The 23,017-nt window shown below is 39.0% G+C and overlaps 1 protein-coding gene across 4 annotated transcripts in view; it reads right to left on the bottom strand.

Moving 5' to 3' along the window:
• Window positions 1–23,017, bottom strand: part of LRCH1 (leucine rich repeats and calponin homology domain containing 1) — a 111,569-nt gene that overhangs the window by 59,207 nt on the left and 29,345 nt on the right. For all 4 annotated transcript variants that reach the window (XR_014256279.1, XM_082435393.1, XM_082435395.1 and 1 more), the window contains exons 3-8: window positions 17,465–17,570; window positions 12,175–12,311; window positions 11,257–11,384; window positions 9,985–10,048; window positions 6,742–6,844; window positions 4,163–4,290 (exon numbers count right to left, since the gene is read on the bottom strand). Coding sequence is in view for 3 of the 4 variants with exons in the window: in XM_082435393.1 (XP_082291519.1) it covers window positions 4,163–4,290; window positions 6,742–6,844; window positions 9,985–10,048; window positions 11,257–11,384; window positions 12,175–12,311; window positions 17,465–17,570 (666 nt within the window). In the remaining variant the exon portion in view is untranslated. The remainder of the gene's footprint in view (window positions 1–4,162; window positions 4,291–6,741; window positions 6,845–9,984; window positions 10,049–11,256; window positions 11,385–12,174; window positions 12,312–17,464; window positions 17,571–23,017) is intronic.

Below are 23,017 nucleotides of genomic sequence, written 5' to 3'. Positions count from 1 at the left end.
GTGGAAACAACCCAAGTGTCCATGAATGGATGAATGGAGAAAATGTGGTCTTTCCATACAATGGAATATCATTCAGCCTTAAAAAGGACGGAAATTCTAACACACGTTACAACATAGATGAACCCTGAGGACATTATGCTAAGTGAAATAAGTGAGTCACAGGAAGAAAAATACTGTATGATTCCACTTACATGAGGTTCCTAGAATAGTCAAATTCATAAAGACACAAAGAAGAATGGTAGTTGCCAGAGGAGAGCGGGGAGGGGATTGGGAAGCTATGGTTTCATGGGGAAAGAGTGTCAGTTTTACAAGATGAAAGAGTTTTGGAGATGGATAGTGGTGATGGTTACACAACAATGTGAATGTACTTACCATTGAACTGTATACTTAAAAAATGGCTAAGATGGTAAGTTTTATGTATTTTGCCACAATTAAAAATAAAATAAAATTTTTAAAAAGAAGAAAAGAAAACCTGGCAGAGGACTACAACACCTGTTAACTTAGAAAAGAGTCAGAAATGCAAAGCTTAACTCCATTCATTATTGCCCTCTTAGCACCTCCTGATGTTGACAGGTTCCTCAGTCGGGCTTGTCAGTCACATGAGAATGTGCATTCTGATGTTGGTGAGAGGAGCAGTGTGTGTGTGTGTGTGTGTGTGTGCACGCGCACGCGTGCACACGCACACTGTTAACAAAAAAGTCTCTTAACGACAGAAAAATGACTCAAATTGCATCTAATAGCTTTCACATGTACAACGTGCAGATTTCACTGAAATGCACCCCCCTCTTAATATCCCAAAGAAGCACTGTGGTGGGAGTATTTAGAAAGGCATGTCCCACTGTTGGAACTTCCATGCGAGTCTTTCCATTTTGATCTCTGACACAGAGAAGTGCTGCTTTAACTCAGCTGACAGCTAAAACGGAAGCCATCCCTGAATGGGCAAACATTCCCCTAGCAAGGAAGGAACAACAGACAAAAGGACTGTTTTCTGTGTCAAAGTTCTGACACTTCATTAACTAACTCAGGCCCAGCCAATTCTCCAGATGTGTCACAGAAAATAAGTCTTTTTCTGAGGAGGTATCTAGCTGCATGATGTCAACTTCTGGCTTGAAAAACACTCAGACTTTTTCTATATAGATTATACTTTTAGTGCATAATAAAATCAATATATAAATTACTGTGCCTCTACCCAAATGCTAGTGAAATTCATGGGTGAAAATATACTACAAGAAACAACCAAGAAAACATGTTCTTATCTCTTCCTGTTGAGTTTCAACTATAGGAGCCATGGGTATTTCCTTCTAATTTTCAGTTTCATAATAAAAAGTAGCCAATAGTAGAAAATATACTTTTTTTCAGTATGCAAAACAGAGGTATACCGGGTTTCTTTTGCTAGGTTAGATGGTGACACAGTTGATACACATTATTCATGGATTCCGTATTTATGAATTTGCCTCCTTACTAAAATCTATTTGTCACCCCAAAACCAATACTCGTGGTGCTTTTGCAGACACACGCAGAGCCTGGCGAAAAACTGGAGTTCCCAACCCCAAAATGCAATTCCCAGTTGAGGCTGAACAAGGTAGCGAGCGACCTGCTTTCTTGTTTCGGCTCTCAGACTGTAAAAAAGTGTCCTTTTCAGAGCCTATTTAGTATCCCATTTTCACACTTCTGTGCCTTTGGTTGGTGATTCTGCTGTTTAAAATGCCCCCTAGCATAGTACTGAAGTGCTGTCTTATCCCAAGCACAAGAAGGCTATGATATGTACTGTACCTTACAGAGAAAACACCTGCGTTAGGTAAGCTTCCTTCCCGCATGAGTTAACGGGGCTGCTGGCCTCAAGTTCAGTGTTAATGCACTAACAGTACATATTAAATAGGGTGTCTTGAGACAGAAATACACATAAAACCAGGTTATGTATTGACCAGTTGACAAAAATGTGTGATCAGAGGCTCGTAGGAACCTAACCCTGTATTTCCCGTGGGGGCAACAGTTCAGGACTGGATATTTCAGTGTTTGAGGAAACGCTATCGAATAGAACTGCTGTGAATAAGGATCAACCGTAGTTACAAAAGCACAAGATGCTTACTCAGCGGACAGAAAACAGGATTATATAAAACACAGAACTCTTGATCGTCGAGGACTGAGTAGTTCAGCACACTGGCTGACAGTCAAACACATTCTCACAGACTTGAAGAGTGATGCAAGTCAAGGGGAAAATGGGCCTGAATTGCAGCATACAACTTTTAATTGTAGATTTATGTTTTATTTTATGATTAGCGTTCTTCTCCACTCGCCAACGGAAGCCTCTTGTAGGAACTCAGGACACATTTGCTGTAGATTTCTACACCCCATTTGCTCCCCTAGATTCGACCCACAGGACCCATGCTGTACAGCAGCCATTCCCATGGAGCCCTGTGCATCCTGAAATCTCTAAATCTAGAAGAATCTGTTTTGAAACAACATGTTTTATTTTACTAATCACTTTAATTGCTTTCCTTCAAGGCTTCCATCTTTACTTTAGACCCTCAACTTAAGATGAACTCTTCATAAAAGAAAGACAGAAGCCCAATTTTCCATGTTTTGCTGACGGACTTGTCTCAGAGCTGATAGACAGGCATCAAATCTGGGAGAGCCTTGTGAAAACCACTGGCTGGAGAGTCACAGGATGAAGTTTTTTGTTTGTTTTTTTTGTTTTTAATTTATTTATTTATTTATTTATTTTTGGCTGTGTTGGGTCTTCGTTTCTGTGCGAGGGCTCTCTCCAGTTGCGGCAAGCGGGGGCCACTCTTCATCGCGGTGCGCGGGCCTCTCACTACCGCGGCCTTTCTTGTTGCGGAGCACAGGCTCCAGACGCGCAGGCTCAGTAGTTGTGGCTCACGGGCCCAGTTGCTCCGCGGCATGTGAGATCTTCCCAGACCAGGGCTTGAACCCGTGTCCCCTGCATTGGCAGGCAGACTCTCAACCACTGCGCCACCAGGGAAGCCCCACAGGATGAAGTTTTTACTTTAGGAAAATGTCTGGCAGCAGCAGGGGCGGGACGCTGGATGCTCAGCTGGGGTCGGAGGGACTCCTGCTGTCCTAAGAATAAGCAATGATAAGGCTCCACTGAAGTCATGTCAGTGGAGGCGGAGGACAGAAAGGAGGCAGTGGGTGTGAGATATTCTGAAACAAGAACTGATGGATTTATGATGGATTAAATATACAGAATAAAGAATTAGGTTTTCTACAAATGTATGTCGTATGAGAGGTTCATTATTTTTGTCTTGAGTACACCAGAGTCTCCTACAGTGTACGATTCAGCTGTTTTCCTCCCAGTTCCCTTGAAGGTGATGCCCAGAGACGTTAGTTGAGACAGAGCCCAGCCATCCTAACACCATCCTCAGGAAATAAGAACCAGCACCTAGAGACCCCGGGCCCGACTTCAACACAGTAACTCAGAGACCATCGTCTCTCACAAGCCACAAGGAACCTGAATTTTACCTAAAGGATTATCTTCGTGATCCTTGGGTGCCACGACCCGAACCAAAAGGACCGGCAGAAACATACCAAGGCACCTAATTGTGTCACAAAGTGGAACCTTAACTGCCAGGTTTATAAAGGGCTAGTTTTTCTCTCGTTTTTGCCGCTCCTATGACGAAGGTTTGCCTGACAATTTAGTGACTTCATCTAACATTTCAACACCTCAGCGCCACTATACCTGTTTATGAATGTGTCCTCAGAGTGACCCTTCTAAAAAGGGAAGACATTCATTTCCAGATTTTAAAAGTCTCCATTTTTCTTCTTTTACTATGAATATACTCCCAAGAAAAACTTACATACCTAGAATATGTTGAAAAGCATGTGAAACTTTGTTTTAGCTTTTACTGGATGGTCATGGTAATTCTGATAACTTATACAATGCACTGACTACCAGAGAGCTGAGTAATTTCTGAATACAAAAGAAAATCATCCATATACACAGTCAAATAGAGAGGTACGGATGAAAGGGACAAGCTCCTAATATCGGCAAATAAACACGTTGGACTTTGAGAAGATGTTATAAAGGCCCAAGGAAGGTGGTAGCAAGCTGACATTTAAGGTGATGGATTGGTAACCTTGAACATAAATTCTACTTATTTACAGAAGTAAATAAGTTAAAAAATTATTATCCTCCACTTGCCTTAATATAGTTTATAAATTCCGAATGGAGAACGTCTGTTCCGTGGGAAAATTGGTCTCTTTCTTCTCCTGAGTTCTCATTGTCACTCACAAGGGAAGGCGCTGGTTGAAATTCCTGATGAAATTCCCCTATTAGGAAAACACAGAGAAAGATAGAAAGCATGATTTCATAAGCAGATGAGCAAAACATAGATGACTCTAAAATACATCACCTAGTTTTTCAGTCTTCTCCCTGACCTCTTCTGGAGGTATATGAATGACCCAAGTTTTCTCTTTCCGAAAGGATGTGAGGAAAAGGTGAAAAAAGGAGAAAGAAGAGGATGAAAAGTAAAAGAAATGGAAAACTCCAAATCAAATGAACTTAAAAGTCAAGGCCCCTATATGGCTTAGTTCCTTTTGAAAGAAATGAAACTTCCTCTAATTTCTTTTAAGGAACAGAGAATAGAAAGTATAAAAGAGGGCTTTTTGTGCTCTCAGCAACGTGTGACAAGTAAGTATTTCAAACTCAAAATTCAGTAGTTATCGAGCAACTACTAAAGGGCAGGTATAATACTAAACATTTTGGGGATTAAAAAAATTAGTGAATGGGACTTCCCTGGTGGTGCAGTGGTTAAGAATCCGCCTGCTAATGCAGGGGACATGGGTTCGAGCCCTGGTCCGGGAAGATCTCACATGCCGCGGAGCAACTAAGGCCATGCGCCACAACTACTGAGGCTGTGCTCTAGAGCCCGTGAGCCACAACTACTGAGCCCGCGTGCCACAACTACTGAAGCCTGCGTGCCTAGAGCCCATGCTCCACAACAAGAGAAGCCACCACAGTGAGAAGCCTGTGCACCGCAACGAAGAGTAGCCCCTGCTCGCCTCAACTAGAGAAAGCCCGCGCGCAGCAACGAAGACCCAACGCAGCCAAAAATAAATAAATAAATAAATGTATTAAAAAAAAAAAATTAGTGAACAACTGCGAGAAAGAGTGTGGGAAAGGACTAAAATAAGGACCCCAAATCATAACAACAAAAGAAGTGACTATGATGAGGACCACATGGAGGGGAAAGCACAGTCAGAGCTCATCCAACACGTCTGCGTTCTAGATGGTGCAGGAGAGGTGAAAGGAGGAAAAGCAGATCTCTTCTCTCTGATCTGGACACTGGGAAAGAAACAAGTAGGACCACACCACCTTCAAGGACTCCTAGCCAGCAAAAAATACACACTTCTAGAACAGAGGGGAGGAAAACTGGTGACGAATGATATAATTCTTTTATTTTAAAAAATTTGCCTAAAACACTACCTCTTACACTGCATATACTGTTACAAAGCTTATCTAAATTAATAAAGTGGCAGTCATATTTTTGCATAACGTATACAGTTATATTTGAGGACAATGTATGGTTCCAATCATCATCTCAGATAAACAAATGCTAACCTTAAAAACCTGAGCATAAGTGAAAGCAAACACTAGAGTGTGAGTTGGTTTAAATAGTTCTCCCGTCACTAGGGAGAGCAAGTCAAACTATTAGGGAGATAATCTGCATATTAATCTAGTTCTATACTATCCACATGTCATCAAACAGCCTCTGCCACAAATGTAAACATTACATTTTATAATTTACTTAAAAGTCACTGAATAAACAGAAGCAGTCAAATTACTGTCATAATGTAATCAAAGGAGGGCTACTCACCAAGATATGAAGTGTATTACTAGGATTTTAAAGTAGGCAAGACATAGAGTGTTTAGTGGTCATCTGGTGATTATCAAAGAATCACAGACTTTTAGAGCTACACAAAACATTACAAATCACCTCATCTAATCATCTCATTTACAGGTGACAGAATTAAGGTCAACTGACTTGTTCAAAGTCAAGTAGATTCCTGGGCACACATCCCAACTACATTTCCCACCCTTGCATGTAGTTAGATATGACCCCTGGGCCTGTGAAAGGCCCAGCCCACGCTTTCTGCGTCGCTGGTAAAGTTCTATTTCTCTAACTGGGAGCTGGACCCTTTGTTCCCATTCCTGGAGCGAACCTTCATGCTTTCCCCTTTAGCTTGAAACAGACGGACTTGGAAATATAATTTAATATAAAGTAAAGACGGTAGAGTCACCAGACAAAAGGAACTTGGGTTCTTGAAGCACTGAGTGGAGGAGAGTTGCCTGGGAATCACTAACTCCCCTTCGGACTGACTTTGGATTGTGTTAAGTCAATGAAATTTGGGCATTTTATGTGTTACAATAGCTAGAGTTGTCCTAAATAGTATATCTACATATCAATATTTTTTTCCAATAATGGATTTAAAGAATCTTAAATAAATCTTCAGAATGAGAATACCTCTACTATTACTAGCTACGTGACCACTGGCAAGTTACTTAAACTGAGACTCACCTATAGAATGGAGATGATTAGAGTATCCATCTCAGAGTTTTGAATTTTAAATGAGATGACCTTCACAGATTAGCACAGTGCCTGGGGCATATGAAATGCTCAATAAACACTAACTATTACTGTTGCCATGTTTCTGCATATTTTAAACATAGCATTTGAAAGTTAAAAACAAGCTCTTTCTCCCCATCCTTCATTCTCAGACCTTTAACTGGACTAAGGCGATGGCAGGTGTCCTCCTTGACCTGTTCTTCTTCCACGATATTTGACATTGGCACATTGAGGCTAACGGTGTCTTCATCAGAAGGCTGAAAAGAAACAGGACACTGCCTCATTCAAGGGAGAAGTCTTATCAATATAGATTAAGAGAATGCTATGTGATTAAAAAAAAAAAACATACTGTGATTCTCACAAACATAATATTGAGTAAAAGACACCAAAGGACAATGCCACTTATATAAGTTCAAAAATGGGCAAAACTAATCCATGGTGTTTGAAGTCAGGATAGCGGCTGCTCTTAGGTTAGGGGGGTGGGCGCATGATGGGGGCTTTCTGGGTGGCTGGTAAAGTTCTGTTTCTCTAACTGGGAGCTGGTTATGAGTGCGTTCACTTTGTCAAAATTCATCAAGCTAACACTCACGTACTTCTCTGTATGTATGTTTTGAGCTGAAATTTTTTCGGGTACCTGATGATATTTTCAAACCTAAGACCTGAGAGAACAAAGAAATAACTGGAAATACACTACCATACCAGCCCTAAGTCTAATCGATCGCTTCAATAGTAATGGTGCTCTGAGATCTGACAACACAAATTTACCAAAACTATATTAAGGTTTCATGTGGCCAGTCACAGGAAGCAGGCAGTCAGCCTCTGGGACAACATCTCATTTATTTACAGTGCATCTTACACGCAACATCAAGCTTCAGTTTATTTCCCTGTCTAGGCTGAGGAAGCTGCTTTAAATATATAAGAAGCTACTTTAAATATATAATATATAGTACTTAAAAGGAACAGGGGTTCTGTGCAGTTTTCAGAATAATGCTTCGATTTAGTAATCAGAGTTAGTTCTCCCTGGGGGTCTTGTTTCCCACACTAACTGATGAAGTTTATTCACATAATCTATGATTCTGTCACAAATGAAATATGAAGCCTCATTTATTTTCCTGTGTCTCCGTTTTAGCGTCGCTATTTCATGAAAAGCTTTTCGAATCACAGGGATCAGGAACCTTCACAGAGCACGTTTCTGTGGCTTGCTTCTAAACTCCTGAGGCTATAATTTTTCACAGTACAGTGTTCGTTTACTTTTGGACACGTGCACAGATTGTTCAGAAACTGGCAGAAAACAAATGTACATTTCATTCATTACACAGCTATTCACTGAGCCTCACATTTTTTTGCTTGTTTATCTGAGTGACAAATGCTAAATCAATCAGAGTGACAAATGCTAAATCAACCAATGGCAACAGCCAAAGAAAGGAATGAGGTGTGATTTCTGAACCCCACAATGAGATGTAAGTAGGAAGCAAGACTGACTGACCACAGATAATAAAATATTTGCCAAATAAAGTGAAAATAGAAAGCTACATAGAATAATCCAGAACCCTTATCCTTGTAAAAAAAAAACATTTCTAGGAAGTGTTCTCAGGTAAGGAGGCCACAATGCAAGACAACAAAAAAAAAAGCCAAAGGGAAAATGTATACACTTCATTCTGTTGAACATAATCCTTTCTGTCGTCCTTCCTTCCACCCTCCTCCCATCTTAAAAACTTATTAGCAAAATTCCAAGATATGCATCTAGTTAAAAGGAAGAAAATAAACCCTTGGCCTCCTTTTAGAATATTAGCATCCTACTTATACTAAGTGAGAACAAAAGGATAATGAAGTTCTTTGTGTAATGTTTTATTAATGAACTTAATTATCCTTAGAAGACAGATAAAGGATAAAGCAGAGTCTGTTTTAATTTAACAGAAAATAAGCTCGGGTGAGTAATTTCTGAAACAAAGGGCTATTTCAGGGGACTTATGAGTTTTAATAAAGTTAAGGGAGTAGAATTAAATACAACTTATAAAGCAATGTGTTGAGTATTTTCTCCCCCAGGGAATCATAGTAAACTATTCATGTAGGTTCATGAGGGTAATTTTATTTTATTGATACTGGCCTTCTTTTTCTGCCTACTACTCTTCTTCCTTTTGAAATATTCTATATTAGAAAGATTTTAAGGTATCCTAGTGCTTTATGAAGTATTTTGGAAAATACTTTCGAATTTTCGAAATAAATAAATACAAATAAATAAATAAAGTGGAAAATAAATTCGAATATCTTAGCTACATATTAAACCTCAAAGGCCTTAAGAGAACGGGGAAAAGGCAATTTTCCTGGACTTACATACAGTAAAAATGTGGATTTCTTAAGACAGGGTAATTGACCTACTAAGTACATCTTCAAAGAGTATTACAATGTTTCAAAACTCAATAACCACAAAAACTCAATAAGTTCCCTCAAAAAAGGAAGGCCTGATAATATATACATACCCTACTCCAGCTATCCCTCCTAGCTCTGCTGGTCAAGAAACCCCATTTAATGGTTTATTAGTGAAAGATTTGGGGGAACCTAATAGACTATGAATAAGATAACAAATGTTCTAACTGAGCTATATATAACCACTTTACAAAGCTCCAGTGTAGGAGGCCTCTTAGCTCACAAATAACCAAACTGTTATCCAATTATCTGAAAACAACACAATCTAAGAATTTCAGGAAAACAAATATTGATATAAAAATTATGGCTACTCAAAAATGCATTTCCTGTGGGTAAAATGCAATGTACATTTACAGTGGGAAGCAGCCGCATAGCACAGGGAGATCAGCTCGGTGCTTTGTGACCACCTAGAGGGGTGGGATAGGGAGGGTGGGAGGGAGATGCAAGAGGGAGGGGATATGGGGATATATGTATATGTCTAGCTGATTCACTTTGTGATACAGCAGAAACTAACACACCATTGTAAAGCAATTATAGTCCAATAAAGATGTTAAACAAAAATGCAATGTACATTTGATTCCTTAACATTTATGCAGGCATATAACAACTTTTTCCTAAGTTACTCTGTCATTTAAAAACAAACATATTTATAAAAATGCCTTCCGGGTACTTGCACACCACTTAGTCATTTCATAATATTTATTAAGCGTGCAAGAACATTCCAGATAATGTGAGGGGTGTGGTAGGAGGGGAAGGAGACAGGGACTCTATTTTTGAGACATTTACAAAATATTAAAGAGTCAGAAAAAGCTAACAACAGTTAATATTTACATAACAGAGGATTTCAAATCACTTTCACAAACATTATCACATGTTCTCATGCAACTGCCTTTTATCCGAAAGGAGTACAGCGAATGCAGGTAGATATATCTAGAAGCACAAAAGGAAAAAAATCTGATCACGAATTTACCTCTGTGGCAGATAATCGCTTGTCTCCATTATCACTCCCAACGCCCGAGTCAGAATCCTTCTTGCTGGGTTAGATGCCATCGATATTGAATTCATTTAGAAAAATTAAAATCACAAAGTTCACAACAAGAGACATCAACTTATATTCAAATAATGACTTTACTAAACAAATTTTTATTATTACCAAAAGACAACAAATCCGCCCAGTATTGAAGGTTGTTAAGACAAGGGCCTAATGAAAATCAGATACTTGTACCGTCTAAATATGGTACAAGATAAATTCTTTGTGTTCGGAGTTTCATGGATTTATACTCTACCTGAGTGGCCCGTTCTTTGAAACAGTTAATAATTTTCTTATTTTATTGATTCTAGCATATGAAAAAGCAAAAACTACCAATTGCTTTTACCTCTTATGTTATGAAATTTCCTAACTCTCAATAATTCTGTAAACTTTTATTCAGTGACTAAATAAGTTTGATAGTATGTTTAAAACAATAAAATAATGAATACATATTTTAAGCATTATATAAAGGTACCATTAGGGTAGGCTGAGATTTTAAGTCACTACAGTACATTTACTTTTTTTAGTAAAAAGTTCAAGAAAGATTTCTGCAAGAAGACATTTCAAAAACAACCTGCATTTCTACAAGAGTGTTCCGTGTGAGAATTTTGTTCTCTGAAAATTCAAGGCCCAGTTTACACCATAAAATGGCCAACGACATGTTAAACGATTCTAAAACTTCCATTCTGAACAGGAAATGACAAAATCTATGAACAGTGCATTTTTAAAAGACAATTAAAAAAAATAAAGTCTGCATTTTTTCTTAACAATGTTCTGGAAGCATATTAAAAATTAACTTTTTAAAAAAACCATGTCTCTAACACAACATTGTAAATCAACTATAACCCCAAAAAATTTTTTTAAAAAACAACAAAAAACCATGTCTCAGTTTGATGTGGTTATTTTAACTGATAGGTAAAAAATACATATATTTATATTATAGATCTTATTTATAATAAGTGCACACACACATATGTTGCACTCAGGAAGGACTGATTCTTGATTAGGAGAGGGTAGATGAAACCTGAAAGAGGCCAAAATGTTATCAACAGCATCCATTTTCCCTTTTTTGTTCCAAAAGTGTTCGAGACTCTGATGTATAAATCTGCATTAGCTGAGCGAAACAAAAGGATTTTTGGAGTTAGTTACCTGGAGCGCCTTGGCCTAAGCAAACTCTAAACGGGGGCTTCTAGTCGAGGGGGTCACACTCACCTGTCTTCCACGTGCTGGTGTAAATGTGGCCTCTCCATGGTGTGGAGATAAAGGGAGTCGGTTGTCTTAATCTGGCATGCTTGGATGCTCAGATACTTAAATATGTGCACTTTGCCCTTGGTGCAAATCTATGGAGAAATTAATAATAAATATATTTTTAACGGCAAAACAAAATGTAAACACTAGACATCTCACTCTGTATATTTTAGTTTTTGCATTTTCACCTTAAGTAACACGTCAACAATGACCACCAAATTTGACCTCTCCAAAACAGGTAAGATTTTAGGCAATCATTTCCTCCAAATTCTACTTCAATAGAAAATTCAAGAAATTTCTAGTTTCTCTTGCACTTATCCACAAAATTCTAACAGAAATACATTTAAGTATAAATAGTGTAAAACGTATATACGTCAGATAACTAACCTGGTAACGTTCCAATTCTGAAAGCATATATACTTCATTCTGTTCTCACATAGTTTAATATTTGAGCTTGAATCTTGTCTCTAAATGACTGACAATCATATTTTAAAATGGTTAAACTCTATTTTCCAGCTGACTTCAATGTAAGGAATCTATTACTCCTTTTGTAATCCATACACTCCATGAAAAAATTTCAAATGCACGTACAAAATGATAAACATAATAACTGAATAAGTGAAATAATCAAACATCCTAATTCTGGGATTGTGGTGACCAGAACAGTGAGGCAAATGGTGGTAAACAGGTTTGATATCACAGAAGACAACATACTGTAGTCAGATTCACCCGAGGTTTCATGTTTTAAGAGATTGTGACTGTTTATGATCGTATCCATACATTAATTCTGCAAAATATCAACAAACCAGTTCTGCTGAGAGTTGCTTAGGTGCTATTGATAGCCAATCCCCCCGGCAACAGCTTTGCTGTGAGACCCCTCACCTGTGCTGGAGGAGACTGCAAAGGGTTATTCTCAAGCAGTAATACTTGCAGCTGCTTCATCTCTCTAAAACAAATGGGAATCACGAGCACTTTATTGCAGGAAAAGTCAAACTTTACCAAGGGAAGATCTACTAGTTCTAAAAGAACAGAAAAAAAAAAAAAAAAAAAAAAGAAAGAAAAAAAAAAACTCAGAAAGCAACAAGATTAAATGGCTCAACACATTCAAAAATTTCCTGCTTATCTGGAAATATATCATTTAGCATAATTAAAACCAAGTTGTGTATTAGGAATATAAGTTATGTATATATAATACTTTACTAAAGAGGAGAGGAAAGCTTTCATTGGGGGCCCAACAATTTTTAATTTGTTGTTATTTCTGGTACGAGCTGGAAACGCTTGACATACACAACACCTATTGTTTAAAAAGGCTTTTTTTCCAGTGAAACAATCACATAACCCACACCACACAAGATATGCTTATGTTTTAACTTCAAACTGTTTTCAAACAGCTTGCTAGCTTATGAATAATATGTTAATTACAACATATTCTTATGCATTCCATGTATGTGGGCTGGCAGAATCTCAGAACGAGTTACTAGAAATATGTTCATGATTGTTTTAACTCCACTTTAAAAAAGAAATGCTATCAAATTTGGAGCTTTGCAACAGACCCTGTAATCCTGATTTGATTAGGCTTTATTGTACTGCTTTAAAAAAGTCTTCTGTAGCTCCACAAACAAGACAGAACATTATATTTAGCTTAAAATCCCCACCCAGTGGCATAGCAAACACTCAGTAATTTCAAGCATTCCAACCGACGTTGGCAGCTGCAAGAAACGAAGTCAAATATATTCCATAGAGCAAAGACGCTGAGCAATGCCAGAGTAGGGTGACACGGAGCAAACCACCAAGATCTCCACGTGAGAGGCTACGGAGGGTTCATTTCAGAACGGGCCTCACCACGTTTGTTATGAAACCTGGTAAGGGAGGATACACGGTGCTTTCAAATACTCAAGGAATTCCCAAGCAGATGAAGGGCAGGGACTCTAGGAAGAAGACGAACGGAAGGCAGTGACCTGGAGAAAGAATTCATACCATCCCTCCGCTCCCCCTGCACTGCTGGAGGGTTTTCACGTTACTCAGCTACTTACTCAGACTACTTCATGTTCCCCCAACAAAGGTTCACTTAGCAACCAGTCTCTGCAAATTCAACTCGCTCTGGGTGTGGAAGGGACTTTCCTTCTTTCATACCTTAGTGAACTACTTTGTATTAAAGAAAAGAGTCACGAGATTGAAATGCAAGGACAGAGACACAGGAGCATCCGCTCAGCAGCTCCCAAACTCAGGTCCATGATAGGCAGGCGGCTGTGTAAGAGAAACTCAGGATGTGTATTTTTTAATTTTTTTAATTGAAGTATAGTTGATTTACAATGTTGTGTTAGTTTCAGGTGTACAGCAAAGTGATTCAGTTATACATATATATGTGTATAGATGTTCTTTTTCAGATTCTTTTCCATTATAGTTTATTATAAGATATTGAATACAGTTCCCTGCTAGGTCTTTGTTGTTTATCTATTTTATATATAATAGTGTGTATCTGCTAGTCCCAAACTCCTAATTAATCCCTCCCCCGCTTTCCCCTTCGGTAAGCATAAATTTGTTTTCTATGTCTGTGAGTCTGTTTCTGTTTTGTAAATAAGTTCATTTGTATCATTTTTTTAGATTCCACATATAAGTGATATCATATATTATTGGTCATTCTCTGTCTGACTGACTTCACTTGGTATGATAATCTCTAGGTCCATCCATGTTGCTGCAAATGGCATTATTTCATTCTTGTTTATGGCTGAGTAGTATTCCACTGTGTGTGTATGTGTGTGTGTGTGTGTGTGTATACACATTACATCTTCTTTATCCATTCATCTATTGATGGACACTTAGGTTGCTTCCATGTCTTGGCTACTGTAAACAGTGCTGCAATGAACATTGGGGTGCATGTATCTTTTTGAATTGGAATTTTCAAATTAGAATTTTTGAATTCTTATTCGAATTGGACGTGTATTTTAAAAATCGCCCCAAGTTAATTCTCTGCTCGAACTCAGCTCTCCCACCAATAGCGGGATAAGTGATTTGCCTCAGGTTTCCCTCGTCCTGGTTGCCTGGAAGAAGCACATGGAGAAAAGTGGGAGCTGGAAGACAGGAGGTGAAGCCAGAGGATGGCACGGAATCAAGAAAGTCAAAGGGAAAGGGAAAGTAAGATCTTTCCCGTTAATAGTTTGTTTTGAAAACAGGGCTGAGAATTAGGGGGACTGTATGTAAAAAGAATATCTCCTTGCTATAACTTCCAGAAATATGAATCCATCTCTCTGATGGCTAACTTGACTCCCTCAAGTTAGGCTGGCAAATCAGGGGTGAAGTTTAACTGCACTCTGGCTCTTCAGCAATTTGTCACTTAAAATGAAGACGTTTAAGCAAGACTAGAGAGCTAAGTGCTTGGAAGACATAGCAGGAGGGGAAGGAAGGCGACTTACAGTTAAATAAAGTAAGAAATGGTTTTTATAATGACAATTCCTTTTAGTGCCTGTTGGGGACACAATTACCATCTTAGTTTAGGAAAGCTAGAATCTGACATTTTCACAACAAGGAAACAAAGGAGAAAATGATAACTCCAGCTCAGAAAAAGCCAAAAGAGACAGAGCAGGAAAAAAGGGGTAAGAGAAAAACTAAAAAGAACAATGAATCCCACTCCTCTTTCTCCATTGCAAAGAGGGGCAATGAATGACTAATCTTCTGTCCATCCTGGTGCCAGAAAGAACAAAATAGAGTCTCCCTGTTGCATTAGTTGTAGTAAAACCACCACAAGACTGATGTGGGCAATTAGGCCGCAAACTTTCCCCCCCTGCTCAAATTGAAAGCATATGAGGAGGGGTACTAAAGAGGAAAAACAAGTGAGTAAATATGAAAAGTCTTTAAATTCACTGCCTGAGAGCATTATCAATGCTCTTTTGTTAACAGAGTTCTCCAGAGTAAAGCAAAAAGAAACTTGATATTCAGGAAATTATTTTTTTTTTAAAAAGATTTTCCAGTAAACTGAAGTTTTAGCTCCGAGTGTATATTAAAATACTAAGCCTGAGAAAACATAATTATGAAAAGTATAGAAATTTGTAAGTGATCTTTTTAGGAGAAGGAATGCTTTTAAGTTAAGAGAGCAAGGAGTGATGACAGAAACAAATATCTTGATTTTACAGATGCACCTTCTTCCCACATGTTTCTAAACCACTACAGGAAACTGTTAAATGATTAAATTAAATTTTTCTTTTGAAAATGAGAGTTCAATAGTTTGTGATGACTTCTCAATAATTAACCTAAGAGCTTAAATTTAGATGAAAGTTTTCTTTAATGCTATGAAAGGCTATATGATTATAAATTTGCTGTTAGTAAGAGTTTTCTCTTTGTACTTGCTCAAACCAAGAAAAACAATTTCATCCATTCAGAACTGGAACCGCACAATGACAAAATGAAAAATCAATGTTTTTATACCAAGTCATCTCAAGTAATAAAGTAATAAATCTTTAGGCTGAGACAGTTTCTAATTCTTCTTTAAATACTAGCCAGCATGAGAAAGGTGAAGATGGCAGATGACACTGAAAACTCCCATCTATGAAGCACATTACATTTTATAAAGTTTTTCCCTTTCCGAGCTCCATTTTCTTGCCTTGAATAACGAAGCACTTCAAGCCAAAGATCATGAAGCAGGAACAGAATAATAAAAATCAGGCAGCTCTCAAATAGCTGCATTAGAGTCAGATTAACCAAATGCTGACTGTTCCCAAATATACACTTTAGCTTATCAGGCATCCTAATGTGCTTAAATGAAAATGATAGAAACCAATGTGATCTTTGAGAACCAGAGTACGTTTTGGAGAAAGCATTCAGTGTCCTGCTGTTCATCAACTCATTCCTGATCAGGTCCAAACGAGGATCCCAAAATGTGAAATTCAGTTCCAGCATGATCTACAAGGCTGCTTATCAATGTTCTTAATGGTATAACATTTCTGAATAAATATATCTTTTTTATTTTTAATTTATTTTTGTTTTATTGAAGTACAGTTGACTGACAATTTTTTTTTTTTTTTTTTGGCTGCGCTGCATGCGGGATCTTAGTTCCCCAACTGGGGATCGAACCCATGCCTCTTGCAGTGGAAACACGGAGTCTTAACCACTGGACTGCCAGGGAAGTCCCTGACAATTTTTTTATTGAATATCTTTTTACTTTAGCTTCAACGCAACATATCAGAGGGACACACTATGGAAGCCCAGAGCTGCAGGGAAGGGTTTGCCCACGTTTGGCTCCTGGGTGGGGCTGTGTGAGGGGCTCGGTGTTCGTGCTGTTTCAGGGAACCCGAGTCTCAATGCTGAGGCCCTGGAGCCATCCTTGCTCCAGGCTTCAAGAAATTCATCCAAACAACCAGTGACATCAGTTCAAGTTTCACTGCAGCAAAGGCATGCCCTCGCCTGAAGCATGGGTTCGAGACACTCAGGGTTCCCAGTCAGGGCTCCCAGATCCCCAAAGCCCCAAACCCTGACTTCTGGATCTGCAGGACCAAGTGCGGCAACTGACTATTGGCAGGATGTCCCAGGACATCACACGTCCATCCATACCAGAAGCAATTCATGTTGCCTCCTGTTAGGAGCTGAACTGTGTGCCCCCCAAATTCATATGTCGGAGCCCTGACCCACAGTGCCTCAGAATGTGACTGTATTTGGAGATAGGGTCTTTAAAGGGTAAATGAGTTAAAATGGGGTCATTCGTGTGGGCCCTAATCCAGTACGATGGGTTTCCATACAAGAAGAAGAGATTAGGACACAGACACAGAGGGAAGATGCAGGGAGAAGACGGCCATCTACAAGCCAAGGAGGGAGGGCTCAGGAGAAACCAAACTGACCAACACTTTGATCTCAGACTTCCAGCCTCCAGACTGCGGGAAAATACATTTCTGTTGTTTAAACCACTCAGTCTGTGGTACTTTGTTATGCGAGCCTGAACAAACTTAATACACACACATACACACACACACAGCTTTATACAGGGGGAATGATTTTGTTACTGAACCCCTGACTAAAATTACAACTTGAATATAACTTTTCTGTTATCAGCACATGACATTCAAATTATAATTAATATGAATAGGCACACACAAACATGACTAGAGCTACCTTCTTCACAAAGGTAAACAAAATATAATAAAAGCCTCCTGTTTGATTCATTTTTCCCTCTTTCTTTTTTTACCTTGTGGTAAAACTTTAAGGTAATTTCTTCTGACATTCAGTTCTCGTAGGGATTTCAATTGCCCTATCTGCTGAGGCAAGGCTGTGATCTCGTTGCAGCTGACGTCCTGCATTGAAAACAAAGAGAGAAATAGTAAACGCCTTTTGCCGGGAGATCAAGCATTTCATGTGAAATCTCCTTACGGAATTTAAATATTAGGACAACTACACAGGTACATTTTTATATTGGTCTCCGGGTCCGAGGTCAAGTGAGGCTTAGCACAGAGAAGAAAAAAGAAAGTGCAACATTTGAAACATCCTCTGAGAGAAAAGGGAGAAAAGAAGCATGTCAGTAGCCTTCGGTAGCTACTCTGCCAGCCTCGAGGGCTGCTCTTCTCACATGCTTCAGTCTTATTTCTCACAACAAACCCATGAGGTAAGATTACTGGCCTAATATTCACAGATCAGAAAACTGAGGCTCAGGAAAGTTCAGTCAATTGTCCAAGGCTTGCAAGTACCAGGGTTAACACTTGGAACAAATTTCCAGCCCTCTGTTCAGCCACTACCTTACCTTACCAAATGCTCATATTTTACAGTGGATACCTATATATATTACTGCATTGTTTGGATGCATTATTTACTTAAAATGGAGTTCTTATCAGAAGGCTGGAAACTTTGGACCTGAACACCTTTACAAACATTTTACACGCAAGACTGTGGGGTATGCGGACTGTGTCTTCTTTGCTTTGGAAAAGTAATACTCTATTAGTAATCACTGATCAGAACCACCTCTTGACACATGCAAAATGGTGGCCGTGACATTTTTAATCTTCTATATCATTATTACCTCCCCTAACCCCACCCTTCCTCTTGTCCCTAGTAGCTCTGCCCAGCTCTCCACCTCCCTTACCCCAGCTACTCCTTTAGTCCAGACCAGCAGTATCTCTCAGCTAGACACTACAATGATTTCTGGTTGTTTCCAGGCATCAATCTCCTCCTCGGTTCCATCTTTCACAGAGTGAAGATTTACAGGGTGTGAATTTCACTCTATCATTCATCAGCTCAAACACCTGCAATGGCTCCTCAGGATAAAGTCCCAAACTCAAATCTGCTCAAATGTTTGCCTTCTCCTGTGAGCCTGTGAGCTCCTAGATGGAAGAGACTGTGCCTTAGTCACTCTGCCTCCTGTGCGGAGCAGAATGCCAGGTATAAAGTAAGGGATCAGGGGCTTTCCTGGTGGCGCAGTGGTTAAGAATCCGCCTGCCAATGCAGGGGACACAGGTTCGAGCCCTGGTCCGGGAAGATCCCACATGCCGCGGAGCAACTAAGCCCGTGCACCACAACTACTGAGCCTGCGCTCTAGAGCCTGTGCGCCGCAACTACTGAACCCGCGTGCCACAACTTCTGAAGCCCACGTGCCTAGAGCCCGTGCTCCACAACAAGAGAAGCCACTGCAATGAGAAGCCCGCGCACCGCAACCAAGAGTAGCCCCCACTCACTGCAACTAGAGAAAGCCCGCGCACAGCAACAAAGACCCAACGCAGCCAAAAATAAATTAAATAAATAAAATAAATTTTAAAAATAAATAAATAAAGTAAGGGATCAATAAATATTGGATAAGACTTCTGAACTCCATTTATGTTAACGCTCCATAATGGTACAGTTTATTGTCTCTGGCTGGGAACCCAAGAGGCTCCAACATACACACCAAATTTCTTGCAGGTCCTGCTTGGTGTCACCGAACCACAAATATATTTGGGCCACAAATGATCCCAATGAGATCAAGTCCTTAAACATCCCACATCACTGCTGAACCTGCAAAAACTCCCCTTCACTCATCCTTTTAGAAAGCAGCAAAGCCTTGTTTCAGAAATTGGTTTCACATTCGCTCAGATGAGAACTCACCATTGACCAATTCCTTGAAACCTCTGTGCTCCATGTAAGAGCAGGGCTGTACAGAACACAGTGGATCACTGCCCTCTAACCTCATCTCATTTACATATCCTCAGGTGACCTGCCAATCTGTCAAGGTCATGAAGGCGCTAAATGGATATCACTTGATGAAGAGGAATAACATCGCTCCTATTAAAGGAAATGAAGCTGTGATCTGTAAAGCCTGGGTGTACGCATTGGAATCAGCCCACCATACTGTTCCATACTCAGCTGTCTGACTTGGGGTTGGGGCAGGGGGCTGGCGTGTGACAGGTTAAGGACATTAGGTGTTCAATGGCATCACCCACAAGCTGGCTATTCCTGCATTGCTTCTGGCCTAGAAAAGTCACACCAAATTTTATGAAAGACATCCCTAATGTTAAAAAAAAAAAAACCGACAAGCGCATCTGCAGAGACATAAATGTCTAAGGAAGTAATTACATAATTAGGAGGTCCAGAGATTTGTTCAGTCACTCTTAGCCCCTCACTGAATCAGTAAATTCCTCTGCCTTTCTGAATATACTTCCATATATGAGAAGTGAAAAGTAAAATGCCACCTTTTCCCAGTTACTATGGCATTTCATCAGCCGCAAAAGTCAACAACCAAACCCTTTCGATGAAAGTTTTATCTTTCTTTGCTTCCACCAAGTTACCAATAAGCAAGAGGTACCATTTCAAAATCTAAGAGTCCTCACACAAATGGTACACAGGTAAGCCCTAGAAATATATGAAATTAAATCATTTTATTGGACTCAGGACCAGGCACAGTCATGTTGGTGATGGCTGAGAGGAGGGGAGGTCATGGGAGAAGAATTAGTGAGAATTATTTTCCACCTCTAAGGAGAATTTATGTTGACACCTAAAATGTTTTATAAGTCTGTGAGTGATAGCATGAGAAAGACCCTTTTGCAGATTACGGGAATCACGTATTTTTCAATGTGAAACTGATGATTTTCAGAAGTTTTAAGGACATAATTTTTCAAAAAAACATTTCTCTTAAAAAAAGAGAGGTGGGAGAGGAAAGCTAAAAGAGAACAGATATATTTAGGCAGCACAGTCTCGCCATGAAATCTCCTGAGATGAAATGCATCTTTATTCTATTTTTTTCCTGTGTACTACACTCACCTTGCACGTTGTTGATTAACCCCGGCTAGCCATGAAATTAGAGTATGCTGTTTCCATAAATATAAGGTAATTTTTCCAACATATATTTCTAAATGGCCTTATCAGAGAAAATAGACTCCCCTCAGCTATATTTAAACACTTGTTTACCTGCAGGGAAATGTTTTCCTAATTTTTTTTTTTTAAAGAACTTCACATAATGATAAAACAAGTTTTTCCTTCTAACTTACAAGACAGGACATCTGTAGACAATTAGAAACATAAAGTCCAATTGTCCATTCACATTTTGAAGGGTATATGGTGAAGGTCAAATTATTTTAATAGTACTCTGCACTGCTCTCAGTTACTTCCTGTCCTGCCAAAATAATGAGGGAAAAAGCAAGATAAAGACTTTTCACTCTTGTATGATCAATATAGCAGAAAACTGTGCAAACTCAACACCCTCCCAGCTATTGAACCTTGCCAAGTTTTAAAGAGGTTATGAATTTCATCACAAAAATAAAACCCCATAGGTAATTACATCTTAATTAGTTGGGAATGAGGAGGAGTACAGAGAGGAAAATAGTCTAGATGTTTTCAGATAACGTATTTCAGGTTAAAATGTGTAAAAGCAACATTCCTAGAATAGCCTGGTTCTCTAGAACATGTCTGTCCACATTTAGTCTAAAAGAAATAATGGCTTTTTTTTTGTCAGGGGGGGAGTTCATTTTAAAAAGATATGATTTAGGAAAATAAATTTTAAAAATAAACAACATTAATGCCCCATATTTCTGCAATATTGAGAATTTATCAAGCTATGAGTTCCAGATCCAGTGGCTTCTTAAAACAGTCAAATGAATCCCCTCTGAATTGTCTATTAGCCCTAAGCTATGTCTTGGAAAATAATTATTCCAAACCACGGTGAAATCAAATTACCATATATTCAGCATTATAAAGTTATAAATATACAGGTAGGCCCAATTCTATTGTTTGATACAGAAATGAATCTAATCATTATGCATTATATAATCACATAAATACTCAAACTTAAGTTTTATGAACCAGCCAGTCTAATTTTGTCATTTAGATAAAAAAACAAAATAGAGAATTTTAGCTATGACTTAAAATACACTTATTTTCCACTGGTTTAATCAAGATGCTTTTAAGCAACCAAAAGAAAAACTTTAGAAGTTAAGATTCTCATTTCATCACAACTCTTCTGGGCAATTAAGAAAGTCTCTAGAAGGGTTAAATGCATGTTGGAGATTAATACATTTTAGCTGACTGACTGCTAATTGCTACCTTACCTTCAGAATGCAATAATGACAAGGATTTAAAACATCAGCGTAGGTTCAAGGATTATTAAACTAGGAAATGTTCACTTTCAGAATATATTTTTTAAAAGACTAGAGATGCTTTCTTAAGTCGTGACTTCTAATGAAAGCCAACATAACTACTGCGTCAAGATGATCTTGGATAGAGAAGGTTTCCAGTGAGACCAGGCTAAGCGGCAGAACTGCACATGGTATTCTCATGAGCTACCTTCCCCTGACTCTTAGGTTTTCAGAAACTTAGCGTGGTTATACGACAGCTTAAGTCGTATTTTAAAATCTACCTCTTGGTCTTCCCTGATGGCACAGTGGTTAAGAATCTGCCTGCCAATGCAAGGGACACGGGTTCGAGTCCTGGTCCGGGAAGATCCCACATGCCGTGGAGCAACTAAGCCCGTGTGCCACAACTCCTGAGCCTGTGCTCTAGAGCCCACGAGCCACAACTACTGAGCCCGTGTGCCACAACTACTGAAGCCTAGGTGCCTAGAGACCATGCTCCACAACAAGAGAAGCCACCGCGATGAGAAGCCCGCGCACCACAACGAAGACCCAATGCAGCCAAAAATAAAGTAAATAAATTTATTTTTAAAACTCTACCTCTTTATTTAATTGAAGAAAATGCAAATGTTCTAACAGGAAATACAAGCTATTGATACTGGCCTCCCATCATGTGACCATGTCCATTTTTGGAAATGTCTTTTGTATGACTCACTGTGTAACTTTAGGTAAATATCTTAACCTCGCTGTTCCTAGGTAAAAAGAAGAGGTGATATTATAAATAATTGCAATTTCCTTCCAAGATCAGGAAAATCCATCTACCATATCAAAAATAATGAAGAGATTTTGTTTGAAAGATAGATACTTAACTGACGTAGGAGTAATGTCAATTTTGATTTTTCAGCAATCAAAAACCTAAATGCCTGTAGTGAGAACTTTAATTTTAAGACAAATCAGTATATGCATTTAAACTCAAAACTTTTTCAAGCAACCTCTGCTATGGTAAATTATTACCTCTCAACACTTACTGAGAGTCTCCTTCTAGTATAAAACCCTACCTCACACTCTTTCACATACCCAGCAAGCACAAACCTTGCTCTTCAAAAGAAACGCGGAGATAGAAGCAACAGAAAGGACCCTGCACAGGCCATGAGTTTCCAATTCCCTCACAGAAACCAGCGAGGTTAGGCGGCATCTCCAGAGACTAGGAATGG

Source organism: Balaenoptera physalus, assembly GCF_965194825.1.
Source record: "Balaenoptera physalus genome assembly, chromosome: 18".
NCBI classification, from domain to species: domain Eukaryota; kingdom Metazoa; phylum Chordata; class Mammalia; order Artiodactyla; family Balaenopteridae; genus Balaenoptera; species Balaenoptera physalus.
Note: the sequence above shows the minus strand (reverse complement) of the source record. Positions and strands in the feature narration are given on the sequence as shown.